The sequence below is a fragment of the Phaenicophaeus curvirostris genome, chromosome 29 (genome assembly GCF_032191515.1).
Source record: "Phaenicophaeus curvirostris isolate KB17595 chromosome 29, BPBGC_Pcur_1.0, whole genome shotgun sequence".
Lineage (NCBI taxonomy): Eukaryota > Metazoa > Chordata > Aves > Cuculiformes > Cuculidae > Phaenicophaeus > Phaenicophaeus curvirostris.
The window spans coordinates 2,393,214-2,419,745 of record NC_091420.1 but is presented as its reverse complement, the minus strand read 5'-3'; the positions used below and the strand labels follow the sequence as shown (position 1 = coordinate 2,419,745).

The 26,532-nt window shown below is 56.9% G+C and overlaps 3 protein-coding genes across 4 annotated transcripts; all 3 read right to left on the bottom strand.

The window, feature by feature from the left end:
* Positions 1-12,471: 12,471 nt before the first annotated feature.
* On the bottom strand, positions 12,472-17,669 carry LOC138732299 (ras-related protein Rab-11A-like). The gene is made up of 5 exons (XM_069878866.1): positions 17,588-17,669; positions 13,680-13,875; positions 13,411-13,604; positions 13,255-13,335; positions 12,472-12,724 (listed from the first exon to the last, which is right to left on the bottom strand). Exons 1-5 carry the CDS (start codon positions 17,625-17,627, stop codon positions 12,585-12,587), a joined length of 651 nt encoding a protein of 216 aa, XP_069734967.1. The 5' UTR covers positions 17,628-17,669; the 3' UTR covers positions 12,472-12,584.
* A 1,413-nt stretch (positions 17,670-19,082) lies between these two features.
* RAB25 (RAB25, member RAS oncogene family) lies at positions 19,083-22,752 on the bottom strand. Of its 2 annotated transcripts, XM_069878868.1 has the most exons (5): positions 22,290-22,750; positions 20,857-21,052; positions 20,526-20,719; positions 20,300-20,380; positions 19,086-19,588 (listed from the first exon to the last, which is right to left on the bottom strand). In XM_069878868.1, the coding sequence occupies exons 1-5, from the start codon at positions 22,327-22,329 to the stop codon at positions 19,458-19,460; spliced, it is 642 nt and encodes a 213-aa protein (XP_069734969.1). In that variant the 5' UTR covers positions 22,330-22,750; the 3' UTR covers positions 19,086-19,457. The 2 variants fall into 2 exon arrangements, with proteins under 2 accessions (XP_069734970.1, XP_069734969.1); XM_069878869.1 differs by lacking the exon at positions 20,300-20,380 and having other exon boundaries at positions 19,083-19,588; positions 22,290-22,752.
* A 617-nt stretch (positions 22,753-23,369) lies between these two features.
* On the bottom strand, positions 23,370-25,768 carry LAMTOR2 (late endosomal/lysosomal adaptor, MAPK and MTOR activator 2). Its single transcript, XM_069878899.1, has 4 exons — positions 25,635-25,768; positions 24,602-24,764; positions 24,398-24,487; positions 23,370-23,607 (listed from the first exon to the last, which is right to left on the bottom strand). The coding sequence occupies exons 1-4, from the start codon at positions 25,700-25,702 to the stop codon at positions 23,551-23,553; spliced, it is 378 nt and encodes a 125-aa protein (XP_069735000.1). The 5' UTR covers positions 25,703-25,768; the 3' UTR covers positions 23,370-23,550.
* Between the last annotated feature and the right edge of the window lie 764 nt (positions 25,769-26,532).

Below are 26,532 nucleotides of genomic sequence, written 5' to 3'. Positions count from 1 at the left end.
CAGTAGAGATGAGGTTGAGCATCCCACTCACGGGACAGGCCGCTCCGGTGCTTTGCGTCCGTAAAAATCCACTTTTTGATCTCCAAATATTGGGTGGGGGGGCGGGAGATGATGGCCCACCAGTGTTTGGCATCAATGTTAAAATATTCCTTAGGGGCAGGAGGCGGATGGAGGGGTGGATGATGTTCCTGGGCTCTGTAGTGGATGCTGATGTTCTGAAAAAGTGAAAAATAAGGAAAAAAGCTGGGCTAACGGGACGCTATCGGGTCAAATTTGTGCTCGCCTCCTCCCCAAAGCTTTAAGAAACCTCCGGCTGCTTGGTTCTCCTGGCCCTGTGGACCAGGAGCGAGTCGGGATGGGAGTGCTTCCCGGGGGAAGGTGGCGCCGTTTGGACCCGCCGGCGTGGAATCCTGGCCTCGGCGAAGGTTTCGGAGCCCCGGTGAGGGCTTCGGAGCCTAAAACTGGCCAAGTTCAAAATCTGGCTTCGGTTTGGTCCCGGTAAAAGAAGGGGAAGGGAAAGGGGGTGGATTTTTTTCTTGTGAGGCTGGGGAGGCCCTGGCACAGGTTGCCTGGAGAAGTGGTGGCTGCTCCATCCATCCTTGGAGGTGTCCAAGGCCAGGTTGGATGGGGCTTGGAGCTCCTGATGCGGTGGGAGGTGTCCCTTCCAATGGAAGATGTTCCTTCCTGGTGGAAAGGAGTGGAATTGGATGGGCTTTGAGGTGTCTTCCAACCCAACCCATTCCATGAGTCTGTGATTCCTGTTCTCCAAGCAGCGACCTCTCCCTGCACGCCCATCGCCTCCATCCCATCCCATTCCCATCTCTCCCCTACTCCAGGGTTGGATTTTAACCCTTCCATTGTGCAAAATTCTCCGGCTAATGTCGCGAGAGCGGTCAGGGGCGAGAGCTGAGGGGTTGGGGGGGATCCAACCCCCTTCCGAGGGGCGTTTGGAGATGTTGGTGTTGGTAACGGAGGGGGATTTAGCTGGAAAAGTGCGACGGCAAATGCTTCCCTGGCCGAGTTCCCCCCACCCCGGGGGCCGATCTGTTAGTTGAGTGACTAGTTGAGTCGTTCTTGGCTTGAGTGGAGTCTCTTCGTGGTAATGTAAGCAAGTTTTTTTTTGGATCGATGTCTTTCTTTGATGCCAGGTTGGGTGGGAATGGGGAGGGGGGGACGGAGACCTTGGTGACGGGGACCTGGGGGTGGGGAGGGACTTGTTCTAGCACTGACCCTGGGGAGGGGGGAGCGGGGAAGAGGGGGCTCCTCTCTGCTCCCTTCAACTCCTCCCTCACCTTTAACAAGCAAAAAAAAATAACGATGTAAAAGCCTCCTGCATGCTGAAAAAATGGTAGAGGGGAAGAAAATTTTTTTTAAAAAAAAGGGAAAAAAAAAGAGAAAAACCTTTCTTTTTCGAAAAAAAAATAAAGGAAAAAAATGATTTAAAAAAAAAAAATAAAGGAATAATGACCCAAACGTACGTCCACGCTTGGTGATGGAACCCGAGGGGCTGTTTGTCTGTCTGTCTGTCGGTCTGTCCAGGCAGCAGCTCTGCCCCTCCCCGCAAACGAGGTTCCTACTCAAGCGTCCAAGTTGGCCTTTAATAAAATCTTCAGTTCCAATAACCTTTATATATATATATATATACACATATATATATACATATACATATATATTAAAAGAAAGCTTGATGTAGCAGTTCTAGTTTAAAATGAATAGAAGTATTTCGGCCCCCCCCTTTTATTTTCATTTCTCCTTTCCCCTTGTCCATTTACCTGTCCCCGTCCCCGTCCCCCCCAATTCCATATTTTGATGTAGCAACTTTGGAAGAAAGAAAACCAGTAAACGCACCCAGAGCTACCTCTGGCCCGAGAAGGGGCTGCACGGGGGGGCTCAGGCAGGGTCCCCCCCAGGTCCCCAACCCCTCGGAGCACCCGGAGAGGGGTCCTGCCCGTTGGCATCCGTGGGGAGCCCGGTTGCGGGGCTTAAACAGCAAAATTTACGTCATTTTTATTATTTTTTTTTCTCTGTTTTTAAATATATGTATATATATAAAAATCTTAAAACAAAAAAAAAAAATAAAATAAAAACAAAAAATGAGAAAAATGCCCATGACCTTAACTATTTGCTCTGACTTGTATCTTCCTTGATAGGTGACTAAAAAAAAAAATGGCTTGTTGGTCTAATTCACCAGCAATAACGTGAACTAAAGACAGACCCCTGCCCCCTGCCCTTCTCCGCAACGAGGTCCTCGCGGGGTTCTTGGGGGTGGTTTTCCCTTCCCTTCTTCCCACTGGGATGCCTGGGGTGTGGTGAGCAGCAGAATAATCCTCGCTGGCTTCACCTGCCCTCAGCATCCCACCCAGGAGAGCAGGAGAACCTAGTTGGATGCTAAGTGGATGTAGGACACCTTGTTTGCGTCGAGGTTCTGGGACTTGAACCACCTGGTTCTCCATCCCTCAGGTTTAGGAGAAGCCAAATCCTTGCAGGGAGCCTCAAGATCCCCATCCTGCCGTCACATCGGGGTTGAACTTCATGGTGAGCCTGCTACTTGCAGGAGCTTGGAGATCTCCATCCTCTAATCACACCAGGGTTGAACTTCGTGGCGAGCCAACTCCTTGCAGGAGCTTGGAGATCTCCATCCTCTAATCACACCAGGGTTGAACTTCATGGCGAGCCAACTCCTTGCAGGAGCTTGGAGATCTCCATCCTCTAATCACACCAGGTTTGAACTTCATGGCGAGCCAACTCCTTGCAGGAGCTTGGAGATCTCCATCCTCCAGTCACACCAGGGTTGAATTTCATGGCAAGGCAACTCCTTGCAGGAGCTTGGAGATCTCCATCCTCTAGTCACACCAGGGTTGAACTTCACGGCGAGCCTGCTCCTTGCAGGAGCTTGGAGATCTCCATCCTCCAATCACACTGGGGTTGAACTTCACGGCGAGCGAGCAGCCCACCAAACTTGGCTCTTGGCCGCGCGTCCATGCTTGCAGGATGGGACTTGGGTGCCGCTGGTTTCTCCTCCACGTGGCTAGTTTCTCCTCCACGCCGCTGGTTTCTCCTCCGCGCCACTGGCCAAGCAGGGGAGCAGGTTGTTTCTAAGCATTTTTGGGTTGGTGGAACCAGGATGGGGAGCTGAGGACCCGACCGTTCCCAGATGAATGCTGGTGGCTCTCTCCCCTCGGCTCTCATCCCGTTTCTGCTTTGGACGCGTTTTCCAAAGCCACGAGCGGTGGGACAGGAGGGCAGGTCCCCAAAATTCTGCATAGCCGCGTTGGAAGGTGCTGAGCTCTTCACAGGAGGCTTCCAGGTCCAGGAAGGCTCAGACCTTAGGGAATGGGATGGACTTGGTGCCCAACGCTCAACGCTGGGATTTCCACATGGGCTTTGCCAAAGGGCTCTTGACTCCGAAACCAAGGAGCAGGTTGAAGTTGGGGACCTGCAACCTTGGGGATGGGGCCTCCAAGAAAGCATCGGAGCTTTGGGAGCAGAAGGGATGATACTTGAGGAGAGGGGACCAACCAGAACAAAGGGAAACGGAGAGTGGAAGTAATATCGTGCTGTGATGTCATCCTCATCGACATAAATTATATAGAGAATAGCGTGTATTATAATACAGAACGAAAGAAAAAAGAAGAACCAAAATTGGATTTATATTTAATGAGGAGATACTATAAAATATCTTGTTCTAGCTCCCATTTGCAAAAGTATTTTTCAGCTGGAGGGATATCTATTATTTTTTTTTCTCTTTTCTTTCTTTCTTATAAAAAAAAAGAAATAATCTCCATACGTACAAAGGCTCAGACTGTTAAATATTGTGAACCTCTGAAATCCAAACACTCCAACCTGTTTATTTGCTATTTGAAGGGTTTATTTTGATGCATTTGCTGGTGTTTTTTAAAGAGAGAGAGAGGAGGGAAAAAAAGACTAAGATTTTAAAATTAGAACATTTCTTTATAATTTAATATTCTATTTTAATAAATGCATTTATTACATGTAAATGTAGCAAGGAACTGGGCTAATAAAAATACTTTTTATTAGGTAATTTATTATAAGAAAAAAGGATATTTTATTTTATGATAAAGTGATCCTTAAAAGTTTAGAAGGTTTAGAATATATGTAGGTTAAAAAATACATTTGTATCCAGAGTATTGCTTAAAAAGTGTTTTTAATATATGTTTCCTTTTTTTTGTGTGTGCGTGTGTGTATGTAAAAGGTGATAGTTATGGTGCAGATAGCCCTTTCCAGAAATAAGGAATTAACACAGTTGGATGTATTTAAGACAAATTAAAAAATAAATAAATAAATAGAAGACATAAGGTGATTAAAACCCAGAGAAATAGAAGAGAAAACCACTAAGACTCAAAGCCCCCGTCTTGGGTTTGCTCGGTCTCATCAATCCCTTTGGAAAATCTCCGGGTCTGGGTGCGCTGAAGCGGTTCGGAGGGTTTGGAGAGCTTGGAGGGCTTGGGTGGAGAACCTGCAGTCATTGTCACCCAACGCCAATAAGTCCCCGCAGAGCATCCCAGGAGCTCCCGTTGCTCCCACCGTTTGCTCTCGCCAGGGGCGTTGGAAGAGCTTGAGAAGAGGTCGGGTGCTCTTGGGAAGCCAAGCTTGTGTTCCTCACCTCTCCAGCCCTCGTTTTCGTGCCAACACCTCAACCCTGTCCCATCCCAGGGAGCTTTGCCATCGATTCTCTTCCCAGCAGGGTTTCAGAGAGCCCTGTATTAAACTCTTTCATGTTGGAGAAGAGAGGATTGATGGTCTTGCCAGGGGGCACCGTCGATGACTGCCAGCTCAGACCTCCCCAAGCTGAGGACGTGCTGGCAGGGCGGCTCTGTGGACACGGGGGGTGGTTGCTGTCCGTTGCATCCCTTCCAGCTTTGGCTCCGTGTCTTTGTGTGGCTGAGCAGGCTGCGAGGACAGGAATCTTTTGGCCCAGCACTCAGACCAGGCTTGATCTTCCCATCTTCTCTTTGGAGCTGAGGGCTTGTGAGGGACTGATTCTCCATCATCTTTTTGGAGCTCCAGGTTTGTGAGCAACTGGTTCACCATCATCTTTTTGGATCTGAGGGCTTGTGAGGGACTGGTTCACCACTGTCCTTCTGGAGTTGAGGGCTTGTGAGGGACTGGTTCACCATCATCCTGTTGGAGCTGAGGGCTTGTGAGGGACTGGTTCACCATCTTCCTTTTGGAGTTGAGGGACTGGTTCACCATCTTCCCTTTGGAGCTGAGGGCGTGAGGGACTGGTTCACCATCATCCTGATGCTCCGCTGCAGCAGCTTTGGGCTTGTACCCGGTGCTCCAAGCAGCCAGGGATGCGTCAGGATCCAGGAGCCCCTGGCCAGCTTTGCTCCCTCCTAGATCCATAAAACCCTTTCTTCTCCCTGTGAGCCAGCATGAGCTTGGCTTGGGACAACCTGGAGTGAGCAGGGTCCTCTTTCCAGCTGGAGCAGCTCAGAGCTTGCAAAGCCCGTTCTTTGATCCAGGAGATCATGCACTTAGCGTCACCCCCATCCTTGAATCCCTCAAGATCTTGGCCCTGAGCAACCTGGAGCTGGGGAGCGTGAGGGTCTCGTCCCTCCACCCCTTCCCAAAGCAGCAGGAAGACGGGAGGCGCTTCTGCTCTGTTGCCTTTCAAAGAAGCATTTGAAAATAAGACTTTTTTTTATTTTGTTTGTTTGTTTGTTTTTAACCAAAAAGGAGAAGAAGAAAAAAAAAAAAAAGTTGATGGGTATTAAGAAAAAAGTTAATAATAATAATAAACATTCAAATTTATTTCATATAATCCTAGAGTAAAGATTAAAAGAAAATTAACTAGTTCAAATAGTAGATGCTATCCATATTGTTTAATCTATAGTAGAGCCAAGTGATCCCAGACAGAGCGGAATGTAAAAGAAACTTGTAAACAGGATCAGTTTTTAACTTCCCCGGGAATTCCATCCTTTTTTTTCGGTCCTATTTTTTCTGCAGCGAACAAAGAAAACGAACGAAAGCCTAACGAACCAACAGCCCAGCGCCTGGTACCTTCTGCAATCAAAGTCCTGAGGTTATTTTTATAGACGGCAGGGGGGTGGGAAGGAAAGGGATCTAATAATATGTATTTTTAAAAAAGAGATTTGGGGTTTTATGTTGCTTTATTAATAAAAATAGAAAGATTTGGCTACTCACAGAACAAAAAATGAGGTTTTAGGCCATTCTTTTTGGCTTATTCTGACCTCCGGCTGCGTGCTTGGAGGGTGAAATTTCGGAATAAGTTCAAAGTTGCTGATATTTTTCTCGTGGTGTTTTCAGTTTTTGGAACCGCACACCCCAAAGGTGTTGGAAGGTCCCCAAGACGGGCTGGTGGGACCAGTTCTGGGTGGGCTAAGAAAGGACAATTGGCTCAATTCCCCTCTTTAAGGTGACAGACAGAGCTGGAAGGCAGCGAGGTGCTGGGGCTCCTCCAGGAATTTGATTTTCTACCCTCGGAGCCGGGCAGGAGACCCAGAACGTTGGGGTTGGTTCGTTCCCTTTGTGGTTTTTTGGCTTTTTGATGGTTCTCTCTCAACCCGGTGAGGAATCGCACCAGGAGCTGTTGGGCTGAGCTCACTCGCGTAGCGACCGGCGTCTTCGGGGTCGCCGGATTTAGCTTGGTGGGTGGTTTTTGGTTTTATTTTATCCTGCCGGAGCAATTGATGAGCCTCCAGTCCTCGGATTCGAGTGCTGGAGCTGCAAAGGGCTCTGCTGGGGGCGTTCTCGATGCGACTGGGCTGGACCAGAGCATCGTTGAGCCCGCAGCGTTGGTTCCCTCCAGCCAACCTCGCACCATCCCGCTCTTGGGACGGTAACGGTTTGATAGGAATGGTTGGACTCGATGATCCGGTGGGTCTCTTCCAACCTGGTTATTCTATGATTCTGTGATCCGTGCCCAGAGCCTGGTTTTCGGCCGCGGGGAGGCTGTGCTGGACATGAGTCCTTGAGATGAACGGAGCTCCGTTCGCACGGAGAAGAGCTTTTCTATTGAAGGCAGAGCCACTGTGGGTAACTGGGGACAGGATGCGTCCCATGCACCCTTTTGGTGGCTTAAACCTTGTTCCTTCCATCCCAAAGCCAGGCCAGCACGTCTCTCTGGAGCTTTTCACTGCGCCGAAATCACCGTTTACACTCTCTAACTCAAAAAATAATGACCTTAGCGTCGACTCCGTTATCCTTGGAGAAGCAGAGCGTTGCAAAGCAAAACACTCTCGTAAGGTGGTTACCTCTGGGTTTAGCCGTCGCTCCTCTCCTCCGTGGCGTGGCTCGGCCGGAGCGAAGCCAGGGATGTCCTGCACTTCAGGACCATCCACAGGGATCCCAAAGCCTTTGAGAAACGCGGCGGCTGCCCCTCAATTCCCTCTCCTACTCTGCTTTCGGAGCGGGTGGAGGCGGTGGCTCTACCAGCATTCCTTCAGCAAAGCCATGCAATAGGTTCGGATAGGAAGCGAAGCCAGTTCTCATTTCTCGGTTTCTGCGTCTAGCACTGTGAATCAACGATCGCTCCCCGCGAGCCTTCTCGCTTTCGGAAAGCAGGACACGACGTCTCCTACGCTTTCCGAGGAGGGTTCGTGCTCGGTGGAATCAAGCGCCTGGTCCTTCCCTTGGCAGGGGCGGCTCGGCGGCTCTTTCAGTTTTGTTTTACCTCATTTATTATTTTTTTTTTGTTTGGTTCTTTTTGATACTTGAAGAAGAGTCAGTGGTTGACATTGTACAGTGATGCCCTGGACTGGAGAGTGGATGCACTTTATAGTCACTTGGATACTGAGAGTGAGGCCCCATCCTGCCTCTGCCGAGCCCGCGCAAGGTTCCTCGGTGTCAGCGCCGGCAGGAGCAGAGCCAGGATGGGCTGGTTCTTCCAAAAAACACAACCTTTCTAGGATATTAGGGAGCAATCTGTATTTTCTTGTGGGTTTTCACATGCTGTAGAAACTCAAAGCTCATCCTGCAGTCGGTTGACCTGGTGGAACGTTCAACCCTGAGCGTTGGGCTTGGGTTTTGCCCACGCTGGAGGTGGTGGAGGTCGGGCAGCTCCTGGTGGAGCTCAACCCGTGTCCTTGGGGTGATTCTAGTGGAATCTGAAGTTGGTTTAGCCTCACAGGCTGCGGCGTTCCTGCTGGATCCACTCCAGCGTCGCTTCAGGGCTGCTAATGGAGCAAATTGGAAGTCAAAAAAAAAAATAAAGTGACGCTGATGGAAAATCTGGAGTCGTTCCACCGGTGTCTGTGTAGGGATTTAAAAAAAAATTGAAGTCACCTCCACCGGTGGCACCAGGCAGCTGACGGCAGGGTGTGTTTTCTCATCTTGCGATGATGCTTTGGAGATAATTTGCAGAGGGACGGAGCGGCGAGCAGAGCAGCGTGCGTGGCCACGGAGATCGATCTTCTCTTGGCTCCCTGGAGCTGGGATGAAGAAGCCGAGTCGCTGGTTGCTTTGGGAAACCATCAGCACCTTTTTTCCCTTTTTCCTGATGAATTCTGTTTGAAATAATTGTAAAAAAAAAGGGAAAGAAAAAAAATGGGGCTAAACTCCTGTTTTCCAGTTGTCCTGGGTTAAAAACAGGGTTTTGAGCATGAAAGGCTGTGGGTGTGAGACCCCCAAGCCACCCGGGGACCATCGGCAGCCGATCTCGGCGCCTTCTGAGGGCAACTCCTCGCTCTACCAGCTTTTCCTTGACCAGTAACCACGTTCGCTCGCTCTCGTCCTCGCTCCGAAAAAGAAAACACTCGACAAGTTTGTGTGTATCCGCTTTCCCCCGGCTCCGGGTGCAGGCACTCAACGGTTTCTCCTCCGCGGTTCTACCAACCTCTCGCGCTGAGCCAGCCCTTCCATTTCAAGTCCATTCCCTCTTACGTTGTGTTTGCTCTTGACTTTTTTGCTTTTATATTTTTTTTTTTCCTTTTTAACGTCATAGGAAACCTGTAGTCGGGATTGTTACTATTGGAAACCGATCACATGTTCCATCCAGGTATTTTTTTTCATCTCTCCGGCGTTACGCAAAAAAAAAAAAATTAAAAATAAAAAATAAAGGCCTGAGAGAGAGATATAACCGAAAATAGAAGTAGAGTTAGGCTCGTTGTCTGAGTTTTGAGGCATATAGTATAAGGGGAGAAGGAAAAAAAAAAAAAGGTTAAAATAAAATAAAAAATTAAAATAATGATGTTGCACAACTTGTAGAAAACAAAGAAGGGAAAGGGTTAATGTATTAAATGTGCTAAATTACATTAAGAACTTAATTTTATTAAAGTATTATTACTTAAGAAAGTCGGTGGCTGCTCTTGGTTTCTGTCTGTTGGCGCTTTAGGGGGTTGGTTGGACACGGGACCCCAACTGGGATGGGGTGGTGGGGCCATAACCTCCTTCTACCACCCCTCACGGGGCTCCTGCTGAGTTCCCTGCCTTGAGGAACGCTAGATTAGGGGTTAATCAGTGCAAAGGAGTTTAATTTGCAAGGCTACGGGCTTCTCGGTGTCCACGAGTGTTGGGTGCAAACCTGAGCTTGGTTCCACCCTTCCCACCACTTCGTTCCAGCTGAAACCTTCTAAAAACGGGAAAACCTGGAATAAAACTGAGCTGGTGAGCCTGAAAGGGTCTCGAAATGAGCTCGTCATCCTGCGTGTCCACCAGCAGCGAGCCCCGAGGGGGCTCTTGACTCAACTCCTGTCCCTCTGCGGAGCCGGATCCTTCCTCCTCGCGCCCACCTCTCGTGGTGGTGGGGCTGACATCATCTCCTGGCACCACGTCTGAGCAGATGGTGGGGTTGGTGTTTGGCAATTCCAGCCGCTCTGAGCCTTGCCAGGTCTCTCCCAGCCGGTGTGGGTGAAGGGCTGAGCCAGCTGGGGGGTAAAAGGACCGTCACCTGCTTAGGGACGATCTCCAGGTGTGGTGAGACACCAGCAGGATGGGGCCAAGGGCGGAGAGGCCAGGGATGAAGCTGCTTGCGGGGCAGAGCAGAGCTGAGGCCGGCAGGACACGCTGCCACCAGCCAAGGTTAAGATGGAAAGAAAGGACAATCCCAAACCCAAATCCAGGCTGGGTGGAGAATGGATTGGGAGCAGCTCTGGGGAGAAGGGCTTGTGTTGGTGGAGGAGAAGCTCAACATGAGCCAGCCAAGTGCGCTCACAGCTCAGGAACCAACCGTGTCCTGGGCTGCATCCAGAGCAGCGGGACCAGCAGGGAGGGAGGGGATTCTGCCCCTCAGGTGAGACCCACCTGGAGCTCTGGGTCCAGCTCTGGAGCCCTCAGCACAGGAAGGTCCATGCACCCTTGTGCTGCTCTGGTGCCGTGGCAGCAGGATCCAACCCGTCCCTCTGAGTCTTCAATCCAATCTCTTGGCCTCCAGCCTCCCTGCAGGATGCCCCCTTGCCCAGGCTCCTCTCACACCTTCCTCCCTGTCCCTCCTCCTCCTCCCTCCTCGTGCCCTTCACGGTCTGGAGATGCTGCCTGGCTGGTCCCCATCCAGCGGGCAGAGGTGTGAGGCTGGAGCTGGCGCCGTTCCTGGCCTCAAGGAAGGAGGAGCGGAAAAAAAAGAGCCTCCAAGAGCAACTTTATTTGGGGATTGTGCCCAAATTCCTCTTTCATCCGCAATCGCACCTCGTGGCAAGACCCAAGTGTGATGGGGTGACCGGAGGGAGGCTTGGAGAGCCTGAAACCCCCCAAACCCAGTGCTGTGGTGGGGAAGGAGCTCCAGGCACTGGTGTTAATGGAAAGGGACACGTCCCCACCGCGCCTGCACCCCTCAACTGACACCTCCCAGTCCCCCCCAGTCCGTGACACTGGGCTCAGCCCAGTTTGTCCCCCCCAGGAGGTCTCCCCCAGGCAGGGGGATGGGGCTGTTGTCCCCCACGGGTGCAGAAATCGCTCCATCCCGCACCATCCAGGTCCCCAGAGCAGCCTCAGGGTCCCCAGGGTGCTGGCAGCCCAGCCAGAGAAGCAGAGGGAGACACCAGGTGCTCACCTTCAGCATCCCATCCCTGCCCTCACCCCCCTCAAAGCCCCACGACCCCCTTGTCTGCTCCTTGTCCCCTCCTTGGGGCTCCCCCAAAGGTCCCCCAGGTCCCTGCTCCACCCTCTTTGGGTTGAGGCGTTAGTGGAAGAGGTGAAGCTTCTCCCCGTGCCGCAGGGAGACCTCAGGGTGCCCTGAGCACGGAAAACAAGGTCCTTGGAGGCACGAGCAGGGAGTCACCCCAGCCCGGGGTGTCCTGGCAGCACCCACAGGCGCACCCAGAGGGGCAGGGACAGGGCTGGGTGCAGGCGAGCGGGCAGAGAGGAGGGTGCAGCCCACGTGTCCCACACCCCAGCCCGAAGGTGCCGAGAAAACACGGCACTGAACAAGGGAGAATCACAGAATCACCAGGTTGGAAGAGACCCACTGGATCATCGAGTCCAACCATTCCCATCAATCACTAACCCATGTCCCTCAGCACCTCGTCCACCCGGCCCTTAAACCCCTCCAGGGAAGGGGACTCAACCCCCTCCCTGGGCAGCCTCGGACACTGCCCAATCACCCTTTCCATGAAATATTTTTTCCTGCTGTCCATCCTGACCCTCCCCTGGTGGAGCTTGAGGCCATTCCCTCTCGTCCTGTCCCCTGGCCCTTGGGAGAAGAGCCCAGCTCCCTCCTCTCCACAACCTCCTCTCAGGGAGTTGCAGAGAGCAATGAGGTCTCCCCTCAGCCTCCTCTTCTCCAGGCTAAACCCCCCCAGCTCTCTCAGCCGCTCCTCTTCTTCTCCAGCCCCCTCCCCAGCTTCGTTGCTCTTCTCTGCACTCGCTCCAGAGCCTCAACATCCTTCTTGTGGGGAGGGGCCCACAACTGACCCCAGGATTCGAGGAGCGGTCTCCCCAGGGCCGAGGCCAGAGGGAGAAGAACCTCCCTGGCCCTGCTGGCCACGCCGGGTCTGATCCAAGCCAAGATGCCCTTGGCCTTCTTGGCCCCCTGGGCCCCTGCTGGCTCCTGTTCCACCAACCCCCCCAGGTCCTTCTCCTCCAGGCACTTTCCAGCCAGACTTCTCCTAGGCTGGAGCTGCTCAGGGTTGTTGTGCCCCAAGTGCAGGACCCGCCATTTGGCCTCGTTAACCCTCCTGCCGTTGGTCTCAGCCCATGGATCCAGCCTGTTCAGATCCCTTTGGAGCCTCCCGACCCTCCAGCAGATCCAGCTTCCACCCAGCTCAGTGTCACCCACAAACTTGCTCAGGGTGCCCTCGATGCCTTCATCCAGGTCATCGATAAAGACATTGAACAGGGCTGGACCCAGCCCTGAGCCCTGGGGACACCACTTGTCACTGGCCTCCAGCTGGAGTTAACTCCATCTCCCACCACTCTCTGGGCCCTCCATCCAACCAGTTTCCCACCCAGGACAGCGTGCGCCTGGCCAGCCCAGAGGTGCCAGTTTCTGAAGCGAAATGCTCTGAGGAACTGTGTCGAAGGCTTTACTGAAGTCCATACAAACACACGGAGCAGCGGTGCAGAAGCAGCCCTGCCCGGGGGGCTGCAGCGAGCGGGAGGTAGAGGGTGAGAAAGGCGATGCCGCCGTGTTCGGGGGGCTCCGCGCCGCACGGGACCCTCCGAGGGGCTCAGATGTTCTGGCAGCACGGTGCCTGCCGGCTCTCCTGCTGCGTGGGCAGCACCCGGATGGGCTCGATGGGGGTGGTGGGACCGAACTCCGACTCCGCTTGCCCGCTGATCTGCCTCTGAGACACGATGCGGTAGATCTCTGCCAGCAGGGAGGGGGGAGAAGGGAAGAATAAACTCTTGAAGTAGGTATTGAAGTGGGAGACCCTCCTCCTCCCCGAAGACACGGCCCAAGAGGTGCAAACGCCTGCGTCTCCCCATGTGAGGGAAAAGGATTCCACCCAGAATGCGCAACCACGGCCCCAGCAGAGCCCTGGGAGGACACCGTGTCCAAAACATGGAGCTCTTAGAGGACATGGAGCTGTTGGAGCAAGTCCAGAGGAGGCCACGGAGATGATCCGAGGGCTGGAGAACCTCCTGTACGAGGAGAGGCTGGGAGAGTTGGGGTTGTTCAGGCTGGAGAAGAGAAGGCTCCAAGGAGACCTTAGAGCAGCTTCCAGTGCTGAAAGGGGCTCCAGGAAAGCTGGGATCCAGAGCTCAAGGCCAGGTTGGATGGGGCTTGGAGCCCCTGAGGCAGTGGGAGGTGTCCCCACGGCAGGGGTGGGACTGGCTGGGCTTTGAGGTCCCTTCCAACCCAAACCATTCCATGATTCTATGATTCTAAACCCGTACCTGAGAGGATGTTACGGAAAGCTGTCTCCACGTTGGTGGAATCCAGAGCAGACGTCTCGAGGAAGGACAGCCCGTTCTTCTCTGCAAGGACAGGGTGAGCTCAGGCAGGTGCCGCGAGCTCCAGCAGCCCTGGGACGGGGCCAGGTGGGGAGATACCTGCGAAGCTCCTGGCCTCGTCGGTGGGCACAGCCCGCAGGTGCCGCAGGTCACTCTTGTTGCCCACCAGCATGATGACGATGTTGGCATCAGCGTGATCCTGCAGCTCCTTCAGCCAGCGCTCGGCGTTCTCATACGTCAGGTACTTGGCGATGTCGTAGACGAGCAGAGCTCCTACGGCTCCCCGGTAGTACCTGGGGGACAGCCGAGGGACGGGGTCACCGTGGTGTCCCCGGTGAGGGACGCGGGTGGGGAGTAGAGCAACTCACGCTGAGGTGATGGCCCGGTAGCGCTCCTGCCCGGCCGTGTCCCAGATCTGAGCCTTCACGGTCTTGTTGTCCACTTGGATGCTCCTCGTGGCAAACTCCACCCCGATGGTGCTCTTGCTCTCCAGGTTGAACTCATTGCGGGTGAAGCGGGAGAGCAGGTTGCTCTTCCCCACCCCAGAGTCCCCGATGAGCACAACTGGAGAGGGAACAACCACAGTGTCAGAGCCCCCTGCACACCCCCAAAGGCGTTTGTGTCCTGCAGAGCCCACCACCCCAGCCCAGCAGAGATCGGGGACCTCCCCACGCATCTCCACTCTCCTCCGTCCATGGAGAAGCTGAGCTTGAGAAGCAGGATCAGCATCCTCGCTCATCCCAACAAATCCCCCTCGAGAGGATTCCTCACCTGGAAGTTGCTGGGGGTTTCCTTCCCATCACTGGGAGCAGGAAGGAATCTAGATTGAGATGAGATCTTAGGAGGAAATGTTTTCCTACAAGGGTTGGGAGGCCCTGGAACTTCTCTAGTTGTGGCTGCCCCATCCCTGGAGGGGTTCAAGGCCAGGCTGGATGGGGCTCGGAGCCCCTGATGCATGGGAGGTGTCCCCATGGCAGAGGTGGGACTGGCTGGGCTTTGAGGTCCCTTCCAACCCAACCCATTCCATGATTCTACGATGTGTGCGTCCATGTGCTCAGAACGAGCAGAAAACCAGAGTCAGGACCTGTGTGGAGACACAAGCAGAACTGGGGCCCCTATTTCCAGCCCAAGCTCCCACCCTGAGGGAACACAAGAGGACTTAAAGATGTAGCATCCTCATCCTCCTCCTCCTCCGCTGCTGCTGGTCCAGCCCATGAGCCGGGAGGTCCCCAAGCATTTGTTGCCTGTCTCAGACCCGACCGGTTCCTGTAAAACCCGGCGCAACAGGCTCTGAGGAGGCTTCATCACACGCCTCCCCTATCAAGTTTGTTGAGTTTATGACTCAACAGGGTTTGATTTGTTTTTAATTCCACCCCGCTTGCTGGTTCCTTCTCCAGGTTCGCTCACGCTCAACCTGCTTCTCTTCACCCACCCTAGCGGGACCAAGCTTGGGAGATGCTTCTCCTCACTGGGATCGGGGCTGTGAGCAGCCACCACGCTGAGGAGCATCCCAGAGCAGCAACACCACGATGGGACCACCGGGAACGTCATCCCAGTGCACACAACACCGAGTTTTGCAGCAAGACGCTTCTCCACTCCCTCAAGGAGCCACCATCCTGCAAGGATCATGCTCCACGTCGTGGATAACTCCGTCCCACCAGCTCCAGCTCAGAGGAACCCGGCTCCCTTGCATGGCTGGAGATGCAAAGCCTCCGATATTGAGATCACTCCCTTGCTCAGAGCCTTCTTGCAGCGCAGCCAGCAAATTGTGTCGCTCCACGAAGCCCAACAGCGCGTGGAGCAGCTCCCTGGAATCACCGAGGGCGGCTGGAGCCGTGCTGGGAACCGCTGGGGCCAGGAGGAGGGATGGGTGGCTCCTCCACGCAGCGCTGGAAGCCGCTGTGGGCTACGTGGAGGACCAGGATGGATGGAGCCCCCCCCCAGTCAAATAGGTAGAAAAACACAGGCCAGGTTCGTTAACGCTTCCTGAGCCTCAGCGCTTGGTGTTTAATCAATGGGAAGTTGTCACTTCCCTTGGCTCAACCGATCTTGGCAGGAGGTCGGCGCAGATGATGCCTGCGAGAGCTTCCAGGAGGCAGCAGAGAGGACGGTTGGGGAAACTGAGGCACGAGGGCGCCGTGCTGCATCACCACTGCAGCCAGCAGGAGGATCGGGATGGGAAAGCCTTGGGAAGCCAGGGTAGAGGAAGGAGGAATCATGGAATGGGTTGGGTTGGAAGGGACCTCCAAGCCCACCCAGTTCCACCCCTGCCATGGGCAGGGACACCTCCCGCTGCATCAGGGGCTCCAAGCCCCATCCAACCTGGCCTGGAACCCCTCCAGGGATGGGGCAACCTGTTCCAGGGTCTCCCCACCCTCACAGGAGAAGATTTCTCCCTAAGATCTCATCTCAATCTCCCCTTTTTCAGCTCCAAACTGTTCCCCCTCATCTCCCTGCCCTCCCTGATCCAGAGCCCCTCCCCAGCTTTCCTGGCCCCCCTCTCAGTGCTGGAAGATGCTCTAAGGAAGGAGCAGAGCAGACCTCAAGGCCACAGCGTGCTCCTCATGCTCTTCTGGTCTTTGCTCCACATCAGGGATGCAGGGAGGGGGTGGGATGGGACAGGGACCCTGCAGCTTCAGGGACAGCTCAATGCAGAGCTTGGAAGGACTCGAGCAGTGGCCTCCACTCCGTGCACAACCGCGTTGGATGCTCTCAGCCCTCCTCGTCTCTCCTGAAGCAGCAGGAGCTCCCTAAAGCAGAGAGCTCGCACCCATGAAGCATCCTCGATGCGTCACGTCCCACCCCAGCAGCGGGGATGGAAACAGCCTGGAGCCCCACACAGACGCCCCGAGGAAGGCTCCAAGGAGCAACCATGCCCAGGGCTGTTTCCCAGCTCTCCCAGGCCCCTCCAGCAGCACCGAGGCTCTTGCCGTGAGCGCAGCCGGAGTTGGCCTCGTGCTTCGCAACCGGAGAAGGCGGCTGATGCTCCCATGGCGGTGGAACTCAGGAGAACGCCCCTTCGAGCAGCGACATCTCCCATTTCTCAGGGGATAAGGTGGTCTCAGCGGAGCCACCTAACCCAGAGAGCCTCGCTTTGTGCCCCTAAACGCTGCCTCCCCCTCGGACTTTGCTCCTATTTCAGGAGGGATGAGCAGATCTTGCTTTTAAACCAGAGTTCTCTTGGTTTTGAAGGGCTCCAGAGATCCCCACCAGGCGAGGAGCCCAGGGCTGAGCTTCTCCGAGCTCTGGCTTCTGGAGAACCACAAGAGGACAAGGACCACCTCAGAACCACGATGCCAGTGCAACTCTGAGAAGGACGCAGCAGCCAAGGCATGACCAGCTCCATCTGCATCAGAATTTCCCCCCTCGCCAGGTCCTAGAATAACTCCAGAAAGGAGGATTTTCCTGGGCAGGGGCCAGGGGAGGTGTGCGAGGAGCCGGGGTTCTTCCGTTGTGTCGCTGGCTGGAATTACTTGGAATTACTTGGAGCCTTCGGGGCAGGGCAGCGCGGGGAGGCTGACTCAGAGCCGCCCGGCTGAGCTCACTCGCCGCGGTTTTATTGCTCGGGAGGTGCCGATGGTGCCAAGTTGTCCCCTCGCTTCTCCCAGCAACCGGTGCGAGGGGAGAGCAGCTCCCAGCAGGGAAAGCTGGAAGGCGCAGGGTCGGTGGTTCGCATGGAGATGCTCCTCAGGGATGCTGGGCTCCCACCACCGGGTAAACCAACTCAACGCCATCCTCTCTTGCACAGCAGGGAGGTCACAGCGTGACCAGCACTGGCAAGGACAACGCCGGAGCTCCGGATGCTTTTATAGACTCATAGAATCACCAGGTTGGAGAAGACCCACTGGATCATCGAGTCCAACCATTCCCACCAATCACTAACCCGTGTCCCTCAGCACCTCGTCCACCACCCCAGCCTCTTCCAAGCGAGGATACGGCCGCTCCTGGACTCTGCACCTGTGCAGGGACTCCAGCATCGCCCCCCCGCAGCACTAACGAGCTGTTTTAATTAGCACTAAACTAGCCACAGCCCAGCTCTACGCAAACCCTCAGACCACGGCAGCGTTTCAGCCTCCACCCTGAGGTGCCGGCACCACCGATACCCACGAGCAGCCCTGAGGAGAACCCCAACCAGCTCCCCACCCAGGTCCCCAGCACTGGGAACTTGCGCTGTATCCCAGTATAAACCAGAGCCCCAGCTCCCGGCTCCGTCTGGAGGGCTCTACGTGGACTTCGCATCGCTGAGAGCAAGCCCAGCTCATCGCGGGGCACCCACCTTTGAAGAGATAATCGTACTCGTCGTCCTTGCCCCGCATCTCCCCCGGCACCACAGCCTAACTGGGCTAACTGGGATTTCCAGGCCTTCTCCAGCTCTAGCAGGGGCTGAACCCCTTGAGCGCGTTGGTGGCCGCAGCCCTTCCTCCTCCGCACCCATTGGTGCGCGGGGTTGTCCATCAGCGCTCAGGTGCGCTCACCTGGCCAGGTAAGGGGGGGGGAAAGGTATGCGGCTGCTCCCATGGGCAGGGACAACCCAGATAATCTCCCCCAGGGCTTTGCTCCTTGCTCGGCACCTCCGTGCTCTCGCCAGGGCTCCTCCAGCCCAGGAGGAAGACACAGAGATATGGAAAGATACGGAGAATCCAGCAGCGATTCTGCTGGTTCCAAGAGGTTTTGGATCACTGGTTGGGGCCAAGTCATGGTATGGACTGATAAAGCACCATCTGACCCCTAAAAGTCATCGCTGGTGGGTTGGGAAAGGCTGTGAGGGCAGAAAGTACAAGGGGACCAGGGCACGGGGCTGGGCAGTTTGGGTGGCTGTGATCTCCACCGTGCCCTGGAGGTGAGGACCAAAGGCTGGGACCACAAACACGCAGGGATTCCAGCTCAGCAAACCTGCATTTCACAAATTCTTTAATGGTTGAGTCACCGTCGTGGTGGACACGGAGCTGCTCCCGCGGCCCTTGGCTCATCCATGTGCGGATGGGAGGGACCTTCATGAGGTCCTGCCACCACCCTTGTCCCCTGTCTGGGATGAGGATGGACATGTCCCAAGGGTTGCGCGCTGCCACTTTGCTCCGTAGGCTTTGGGACGGCGCCAGGGCAGTCAGAGACCCGTGGGGACGGCCACATCCCCAGCACACGGCACAGTCCCGGCCAAGAAGGTCCTGGCTCCTTCCCAGCGGCACCTGGGGGGCTCTCAGTCCTCTGCACCGTGGGTCTGGAGGGGCTTGAGGATCCACGCGTGGTGCTGGTGCTCATCAGGGTCCAGCAGAAATGAAGAAGACAGAGCAGAGCTCCTGGCACTGGCGCTTCCCACCACTTACGGCAGCACGAGAGGAGAAGGACCTTGGGGGGGTTGGTTGAACAGGAGCCAGCAGGGGCCCAGGGGGCCAAGAAGGCCAAGGGCATCTTGGCTTGGATCAGACCCGGCGTGGCCAGCAGGGCCAGGGAGGTTCTTCTCCCTCTGGCCTCGGCCCTGGGGAGACCGCTCCTCGAATCCTGGGGTCAGTGCTGGGCCCCTCCCCACAAGAAGGATGTTGAGGCTCTGGAGCGAGTGCAGAGAAGAGCAACGAAGCTGGGGAGGGGGCTGGAGAAGAAGAGGAGCGGCTGAGAGAGCTGGGGGGGTTTAGCCTGGAGAAGAGGAGGCTGAGGGGAGACCTCATTGCTCTCTGCAACTCCCTGAGAGGAGGTTGTGGAGAGGAGGGAGCTGGGCTCTTCTCCCAAGGGCCAGGGGACAGGACGAGAGGGAATGGCCTCAAGCTCCACCAGGGGAGGGTCAGGCTGGACAGCAGGAAAAAATATTTCATGGAAAGGGTGATTGGGCAGTGTCCGAGGCTGCCCAGGGAGGGGGTTGAGTCCCCTTCCCTGGAGGGGTTTAAGGGCCGGGTGGACGAGGTGCTGAGGGACATGGGTTAGTGATTGATGGGAATGGTTGGACTCCATGATCCGCTGGGTCCCTTCCAACCTGGTGATTCTGTGATTCCCTGATTTGGCCACTGCTGGTCCCCGTCGCACAGGACGGGGGGCACGGCAGGCTGGGTGACTCTCGTCTGTGCCCGTGGCCCGGTGAGTGGGTGTGGAAGCAGGGCCAGCTCTTCACCCCTGGCGTGTCCAGGGCTGGGGGGTCCCTGGGGCTCCCGGCCGGCTCAGATGGCCACGCAGCATGGCCGCTTCTCCGGCTGCGCCACGGCCGCGCTCTCCGGGCTCTCGTTGGCGAGTGACACCGTGGTGCTTTGGCCGCTCCTCTGCTTCTGCTGCTGCACTTTGTGGAAGATCTCTAGAAAACAAGAGGTGCTGGGGGAGGTCTGCGTGTCAGCGGGGACAGCTTCGAGCTTGCAGCCCCCCCGTCACTCACCCACGCTTGGTTCTCTTTCCCTTTCTGAAGCAGAGAGGACGAGTTGAGGGGCACCAAGGGTGCTTCTCCCCGAGGTTGCGTCCCCACGGTGCCTCGGGAACACCCTAATCTTGGGCAATTTCCTCTTGCCCAACCTGAGATTAGCGCCTCACCCCAAAGCGGAGCTGGCACGGCACAGGGAGGCTGCGCTCCTGCCCTGCTACCATCCCTAGAGAGGTTCTCCTGGCCAGGCATCACCCACCTCCATCCCCACGTCCCCCCAAGGTTCCCGCGGCCGGTTCAGCCGCGTGCTGGAGCCGTTGAGTCAGAAGCTCGGGAGGACAGGAAGGGAAACACGAGATTACAGGGGGGAGAAGGAGCCCCCGGGGCTTTGGAGATGCCCAAGGGCTGGGAGAACAAAGCCGTGGGGTGCGGAGAGCAAACCACCCAACGCAAAAGACCGGAAACCAAACCAGCCAGAAAGGCAACGACGCCGAAACCAGCCCGAAAGGGCTCACGTGGAGCAGGGCAGAGAAGATGTGCTGAGCATCCTCCTCCTGTTAGGGACCCTGCGATGCCCCGGGACCCTGCGATGCCCCAGGACCCTGCGATGCCCCAGGACCCTGCGATGCCCCAGGACCCTGCGGCACGTACCCTTCAGGATGGTCTCAAACGCCTGCTCCACGTTGGTGGAATCCAGCGCTGAGGTCTCAACGAAGAGCAACCCATTGTGGTCTGCAAAGAGAGACACCCCCCCTGAGACAATGCAGCCCCCAGCGAGGTCACAGCTCCATTTCTGAAGCCTTTTAGAGGTGTTTTTGGCCCAGGCTGGTGGAGGTTCTTGCTTTCAGTGAGGGTCCCAAGCCCCCAGCCCCATTACCTGCAAACATTTTCGCCTCCTCCATGGGCACCTCTCGAGACTGCGCCAGGTCGGTCTTGTTCCCCACCAGCATGACGGTGATGTTGGCCTCGGCGTGGTCGTACAGCTCCTTCAGCCAGCGGTCCACCACGTCGTACGTCTGGTGCTTGGTGATGTCGAAGACAACCAGGGCACCTACAGCCCCTCGGTAATACCTACAGGAGAACCTCACCATCACCCCACGCTTTGGATGCCTTCCCCACCCCCGCATCTCCACTCGTGAGGTTCCGCGATGAAGGTGTCACCACCCAGGTCCCAAGGAGCCCCCTGGTCTTGAGAAGCAAATCCTTACGCGGAGGTGATGGCGCGGTACCGCTCCAGCCCGGCCGTGTCCCAGATCTGAGCCTTCACCACGGCGTTTCCCACCGTGATGGTGCGGGTGGAGAACTCCACGCCGATCGTGGTGCGGCTGTCGTGGTTGAACTCGTTGCGGGTGAAGCGGGATAGCAGGTTGGTTTTGCCCACCCCGGACTCCCCGATCAGGACGACTGCGGAAGGAAGGGAGAAAACCCCCTGGAGATGTTGAGGAGGGGACAGAGCTGCTCCAAGACACTTGACAGTCATACAGAGAACCCAGCACCTCGTCACCTTGGCACTACGGTAGCCAAACCACCCACACGGCCGGCACAGGGAATCCTGGAGGGTTTTGAGGGTCTCCAAAGGGATCTGAACAGGCTGGATCCATGGGCTGAGACCAACGGCAGGAGGGTTAACGAGGCCAAATGGCGGGTCCTGCCCTTGGGGCACAACAACCCTGAGTAGCTCCAGCCTAGGAGAAGTCTGGCTGGAAACTGCCTGGAGGAGAAGGACCTGGGGGGGTTGGTGGAACAGGAGCCAGCAGGGGCCCAGGGGGCCAAGAAGGCCAAGGGCATCTTGGCTTGGATCAGAGCCGGCGTGGCCAGCAGGGCCAGGGAGGTTCTTCTCCCTCTGGCCTCGGCCCTGGGGAGACCGCTCCTCGAATCCTGGGGTCAGTTGTGGGCCCCTCCCCACAAGAAGGATGTTGAGGCTCTGGAGCGAGTGCAGAGAAGAGCAACGAAGCTGGTGAGGGGGCTGGAGAAGAAGAGGAGCGGCTGAGAGAGCTGGGGGGGTTTAGCCTGGAGAAGAGGAGGCTGAGGGGAGACCTCATTGCTCTCTGCAACTCCCTGAGAGGAGGTTGTGGAGAGGAGGGAGCTGGGCTCTTCTCCCAGGGGACAGGGGACAGGACGAGAGGGAATGGCCTCAAGCTCCACCAGGGGAGGGTCAGGCTGGACAGCAGGCTGAGACACCTCAGCATCCACATTCCCCATATGCTGGAGCAGCCCCAGTGCTCTTCAGGGGGTCCCAGCCACCAGATTTTGAGGAGGATGAGGATGCTGGGTTACCCTGCTGTGGTGGCCACCCAAGACCAACAGAACATCGAGCCTCTCCGAGGGGAGCACCGAGGTCCAGCAGGTCCGGACTGGACGAGAGGTGGGACACTGGGACCTGCAGAACTCAAGCTGGGAAGCAAAAGCTTGTGCCCCATTTCTCCAGGTGACGTTTGACCCCCACGTCCTCTGCAAGTGCCACCACCCAGGTCACTGCAGTAGAATGACTTTTAAATGCCCGAGATGGTCACCTGAGATGGTCAACATCCCAGCTGGGGCCACGGCCGCCTCGAGGGGGAAGGCACCTCAATTTCCTCCCCACAGCCCTTGACCTCCACCGCTTTTGGGGTGGGGGCTTCACGTCGAGCCCAGGACTCACCCTTGAAGACGAAGTTATAATCCTCCTCGGCGCTTCCCATGGTGCGGCCGTCGCTCGGTTTCCTCCTTCCCGCTGCGGAGCCTCAAGCGGGCGGCGCGGGGCGGGACGAGAGGCGATGGAAGGGGCAAAGGTTCTTCTGTGCTGGAGAACGAGCAGAGAAGCCAAGCGAGATGCGGGGTCCGGGGAAGGCAGCGAGACGCGGGGGAGCGACGCCAAGGCCGCTTGGGTTGGCGATGCCGCTTGGCCGGTTGACTCAAGGGGTGGGACCGGGTGTCGCAGCGCAGGTTGGGCAGGTAGTGTCACCCCTGAGCCCGTCACGGGGTGGCCGGAGGAGGAGCTGGGACCTGTTCCTGGTGGCTGCCAGCGCAAGGCAGCTCGGGCACCGTGGGCAACCAAAGCCAGAGAGCAGAAAGCCCAGCTCAGCCCAGCTCCAAGTGGTGGCAACGAAGCTGGGGAGGGGGCTGGAGAAGAAGAGGAGCGGCTGAGAGAGCTGGAGAAGCCTGGAGGAGGCTGAGGAGACCTCACTGCTCTTTACGACCACCCGAAAAGAGGTTGTGGAGAGGAGGGAGCTGGGCTCTTCTCCCAAGGGACAGGGGACAGGACGAGAGGGAATGGCCTCAAGCTCCACCAGGGGAGGGTCAGGCTGGACATTAGGAAAAAATATTTCATGAAAAGGGTCATTGGGCACTGGAACAGCCCAGGGAGGGGGTTGAGTCCCCTTCCCTGGAGGGGTTTAAGGGCCAGGTGGACAAGGTGCTGAGGGACATGGGTTAGTGATTGATGGGAATGGTTGGACTCAATGATCTGGTGGGTCTCTTCCAACCTGGTGAGTCTATGGGTCTATGAACGCATCTTTCCTTCGCCTCTGCTGCCATCGTGTGAACGCTGGGGAAAGCAGGGAAGGAAAGGACGCCTCCCCGGCACCTTCACACCCCTCCCTTCCCTTGCACCCACTCCCTTTTACCCCGTTTTTCCCCACGGTGGCCCCCCAAAGCACTGCTCAGTCCCCCCCAACCCGCTGGGTGCGCATCACCCCCCCAGCTCCTCCTTTCACCCCCCAGAGACACAAAAGGACGCGAGTATCCAACATATTTTTATTCCCCCTCAGCTATTTTGCTCCCCGCACCTCAGTTTTTGAAGGCCTCCCCCGAAGCTGGAACCAAGTCCAGGATGCTCACGGGGCCACTTGCCATCCCCCCATGGGTTGGGGTCGAAGGAAACGGGGTTCACACGGCAGCATCTCCGAGCTCCTCCGAGCTCCTCAGGATGCAGCCACCTGCGTGAGCGGCTCCTCCAGGTACTGGACCAGCGCCTGCGCCTGCGAGCAGAGAGCGGAGTGGGTTCTCCGTGCTGCTCGCGCGCTTCTCTGAATTTCGAGTTCTTTTTGAGCTTCTGCAAGGAGGACTGAGAGGGTGGGGAGGACCCGACCCAGGTTGCCCACAGCAGTGGTGGCTGCCCCATCCCTGGAGGGGTTCAAGGCCAGGTTGGATGGGGCTTGGAGCCCCTGACGCAGTGGGACGTGTCCCTGCCCAGGGCAGGGGTGGGACTGGGTAGGTTTTGAGGTCCTTAAGATGGAGAACTTGCTGCTTCCCATGGCCGAAGGAGCAAAACCTCCTTGGTCAGAGCAGCTGCAGCCTGGAGATGCTTCACTGCAGCCCATGATGAGTTACGTGGGGTTCACTTGAGCTCATCTTCAGACCAGACTGTGAATTTACCTGTCCTAATGCTCCTCAGAGCAGCTTCCAGGACTGTAAGGGGCTCCAGAAAAGCTGGGGAGGGGCTCTGGATCAGGGATTGCAGGGAGAGGATGAGGGGGAACGGTTTTGAGCTGAAAAGAGGGGAGATTGAGATGAGACCTTGGGGAGAAATGTTCTGCTGTGAGGATGGGGAGGACCTGGTTGCCCAGAGAGGGTGGCTGCTCGTTCCTGGAGGGGTTCAAGGCCAGGTTGGATGGGGCTGATGCAGTGGGAGGTGTCCCTGCCCATGACAGGGGTGGGACTGGCTGGGCTTTGAGGTCCCTTCCAACCCAAACCATCCCATGATTCTACGGCAGCTTCTTCTTTCCCAGCCCCACGATCACCCCCCCAGCTCCTCCGCACCAGCATTACCTTGGCCTTCAGCATCCCAAATCCCACTGTCTCCTTGGCGTACATGCAGAGCAGCAGGTTCGCCACCCTGGTGATGGCCACTCGCCCCTCCTGCCCAGGGAGAAAGAGCACCCGTCGCACCCCCAGCTTGGCCGGGACGACCAGCAGGGTCCTGGGGGGACCCGGGTCCCCAGGGCGGGGCGGGCAGCCCCCAGCCCCACGTACCATGCAGTCCATGAGGATGAACTTGAGGTTGTCCTCGTTGAAGGCCTGGTGGCCGTTCTTGTCGTAAGCCACCCAGATGTTGCTGGCGATGGCCGCGGTCACCCTGGCATCGGTGTCACCGTAGCCCGAGTAGGCGAGCAAGGAGCCCTCGTTGTTCAGGAGCCTGGGGAGGGGGTGGGAGCACGGATTGATGCCTCCAGCCCCACCGGGGCACCAGACCCCACAGACTCCTGCATCGCTCAGCGTCATGCACCATGCACATCCCAGCACCGTGTGTGCTCAGCACCAAACATTGCTCAGGACCACGTGCACAGCATGTACCGTGCACAGCAGCTGCACCACCCAGCCCCCGGCATGCTCAGCTCCCTGAACAGAATCATAGAATCCCCAGGTTGGAAAGGACCCACCGGATCATCGAGTCCAACCATTCCCATCAATCACTAACCCATGTCCCTCAGCACCTCGGCCACCCGGCCCTTAAACCCCTCCAGGGAAGGGGACTCAACCCCCTCCCTGGGCAGCCTCGGACACTGCCCAATCACCCTTTCCGTGAAAAATTTTTTCCTGCTGTCCAGCCTGACCCTCCCCTGGTGGAGCTTGAGGCCATTCCCTCTCGTCCTGTCCCCTGGCCCTTGGGAGAAGAGCCCAGCTCCCTCCTCTCCACAACCTCCTCTCAGGGAGTTGCAGAGAGCAATGAGGTCTCCCCTCAGCCTCCTCTTCTCCAGGCTAAACCCCCCCAGCTCTCTCAGCCGCTCCTCTTCTTCTCCAGCCCCCTCCCCAGCTTCGTTGCTCTTCTCTGCACTCGCTCCAGAGCCTCAACATCCTTCTTGTGGGGAGGGGCCCACAACTGACCCCAGGATTCGAGGAGCGGTCTCCCCAGGGCCGAGGCCAGAGGGAGAAGAACCTCCCTGGCCCTGCTGGCCACGCCGGGTCTGATCCAAGCTAAGATGCCCTTGGCCTTCTTGGCCCCCTAGGCCCCTGCTGGCTCCTGTTCCACCAACCCCCCCGGTCCCCGCGCTCTCAGCGCACTCACAAGGTGCTCTGGACGCCGCCGGTGTTCGCCTGGCTCAGCACCTGCGTCAGGGCCTTGGGGCGCAGCATGATGGCGGCGACGGGGAGGGCGGGGCCACCCGGAGGGGGCGTGGTCTATCGCTTGGGGCGTGGTCGCGTCATATCACGTGACAAGACAGGTAGTGGGGGCGTGGCCTCGCTACACGCTGTGCTATTAGAATAGGGCGCGGTCTGGTGAGGGGGCGTGGTCTAGCGGTGAGGGGCGTGGCTAATTAGGGAAGAGGGACGGGTCATCCCGGAAGAGGGTGGCTTACTGGGCGCAGGGCACGCCGGGAGTTGTAGTCCAAGCCGCCTCGTGATGGTAGAAGGAGGGGTTGGGGCTAGTACTGGGGGGCCCCCAGCACCCAGCCCAGTCCCGGAGGAGCATCCAGCACCCAGCCTGGAGGCCAGGGAGCTCCAAAGGCACTCAGAATTTAGGGGGAAGGCAGCTGGGGCAGGCAGAGAGGGACTGGGGGTGCAGGAGGTACTGGGGAGCAGGCAACAGCCCTCACTTTTCCCTGTCTTTTTTAAAATCTATGTTATTTTATCTCTATTTCTATTTTCGGGTTGTTCCCATCATAAGAAGGGTAAGTAACTACTGGAACCAGCCCCGAGGAGGGCCCAGAGGTGATGCGAGGGCTGGATGAGGACAGGCTGGGGGAGTTCTTCAACCTGGAGAAGAGAAGGCTTTGAGGAGACCTTGGAGCAGCTCCCAGTGCTGAAAGGGGCCCCAGGAAAGCTGGGGAGGGGCTCCGGATCAGGGAGAGGACGAAGGGGAGTGGTTTTGAGCTGCAAGAGGGGAGATTGAGATGAGATCTTAGCGAGAAACGTTTTGCTGCGAGGGTGGAGAGGCCCTGGCCCAGGGGAGGGACTGGGTGGGC

Bases quoted from the DNA above. Each gene is read 5' to 3' on its own strand.
- LAMTOR2 (XM_069878899.1), bottom strand. From the start codon at position 25,702: ATGCTGCGCCCCAAGGCCCTGACGCAGGTGCTGAGCCAGGCGAACACC. The intron at 24,765-25,634 runs GTGAGTGCGCTG...CCCCCTCCCCAG, and splicing joins GGCGGCGTCCAGAGCACCTT to GCTCCTGAACAACGAGGGCT. The intron at 24,488-24,601 runs GTACGTGGGGCT...CTCCCTGGGCAG, and splicing joins TCATCCTCATGGACTGCATG to GAGGGGCGAGTGGCCATCAC.
- RAB25 (XM_069878868.1), bottom strand. From the start codon at position 22,329: ATGGGAAGCGCCGAGGAGGATTATAACTTCGTCTTCAAGG. The intron at 21,053-22,289 runs GTGAGTCCTGGG...TTCCTTCCGCAG, and splicing joins TTATAACTTCGTCTTCAAGG to TCGTCCTGATCGGGGAGTCC. The intron at 20,720-20,856 runs GTAAGGATTTGC...GTTCTCCTGTAG, and splicing joins TACCGCGCCATCACCTCCGC to GTATTACCGAGGGGCTGTAG.
- LOC138732299 (XM_069878866.1), bottom strand. From the start codon at position 17,627: ATGCGGGGCAAGGACGACGAGTACGATTATCTCTTCAAAG. The intron at 13,336-13,410 runs GTATCTCCCCAC...CTGTCCTTGCAG, and splicing joins CGAGGCCAGGAGCTTCGCAG to AGAAGAACGGGCTGTCCTTC. The intron at 12,725-13,254 runs GTACGGGTTTAG...CCCTGCTGGCAG, and splicing joins TTTCCGTAACATCCTCTCAG to AGATCTACCGCATCGTGTCT.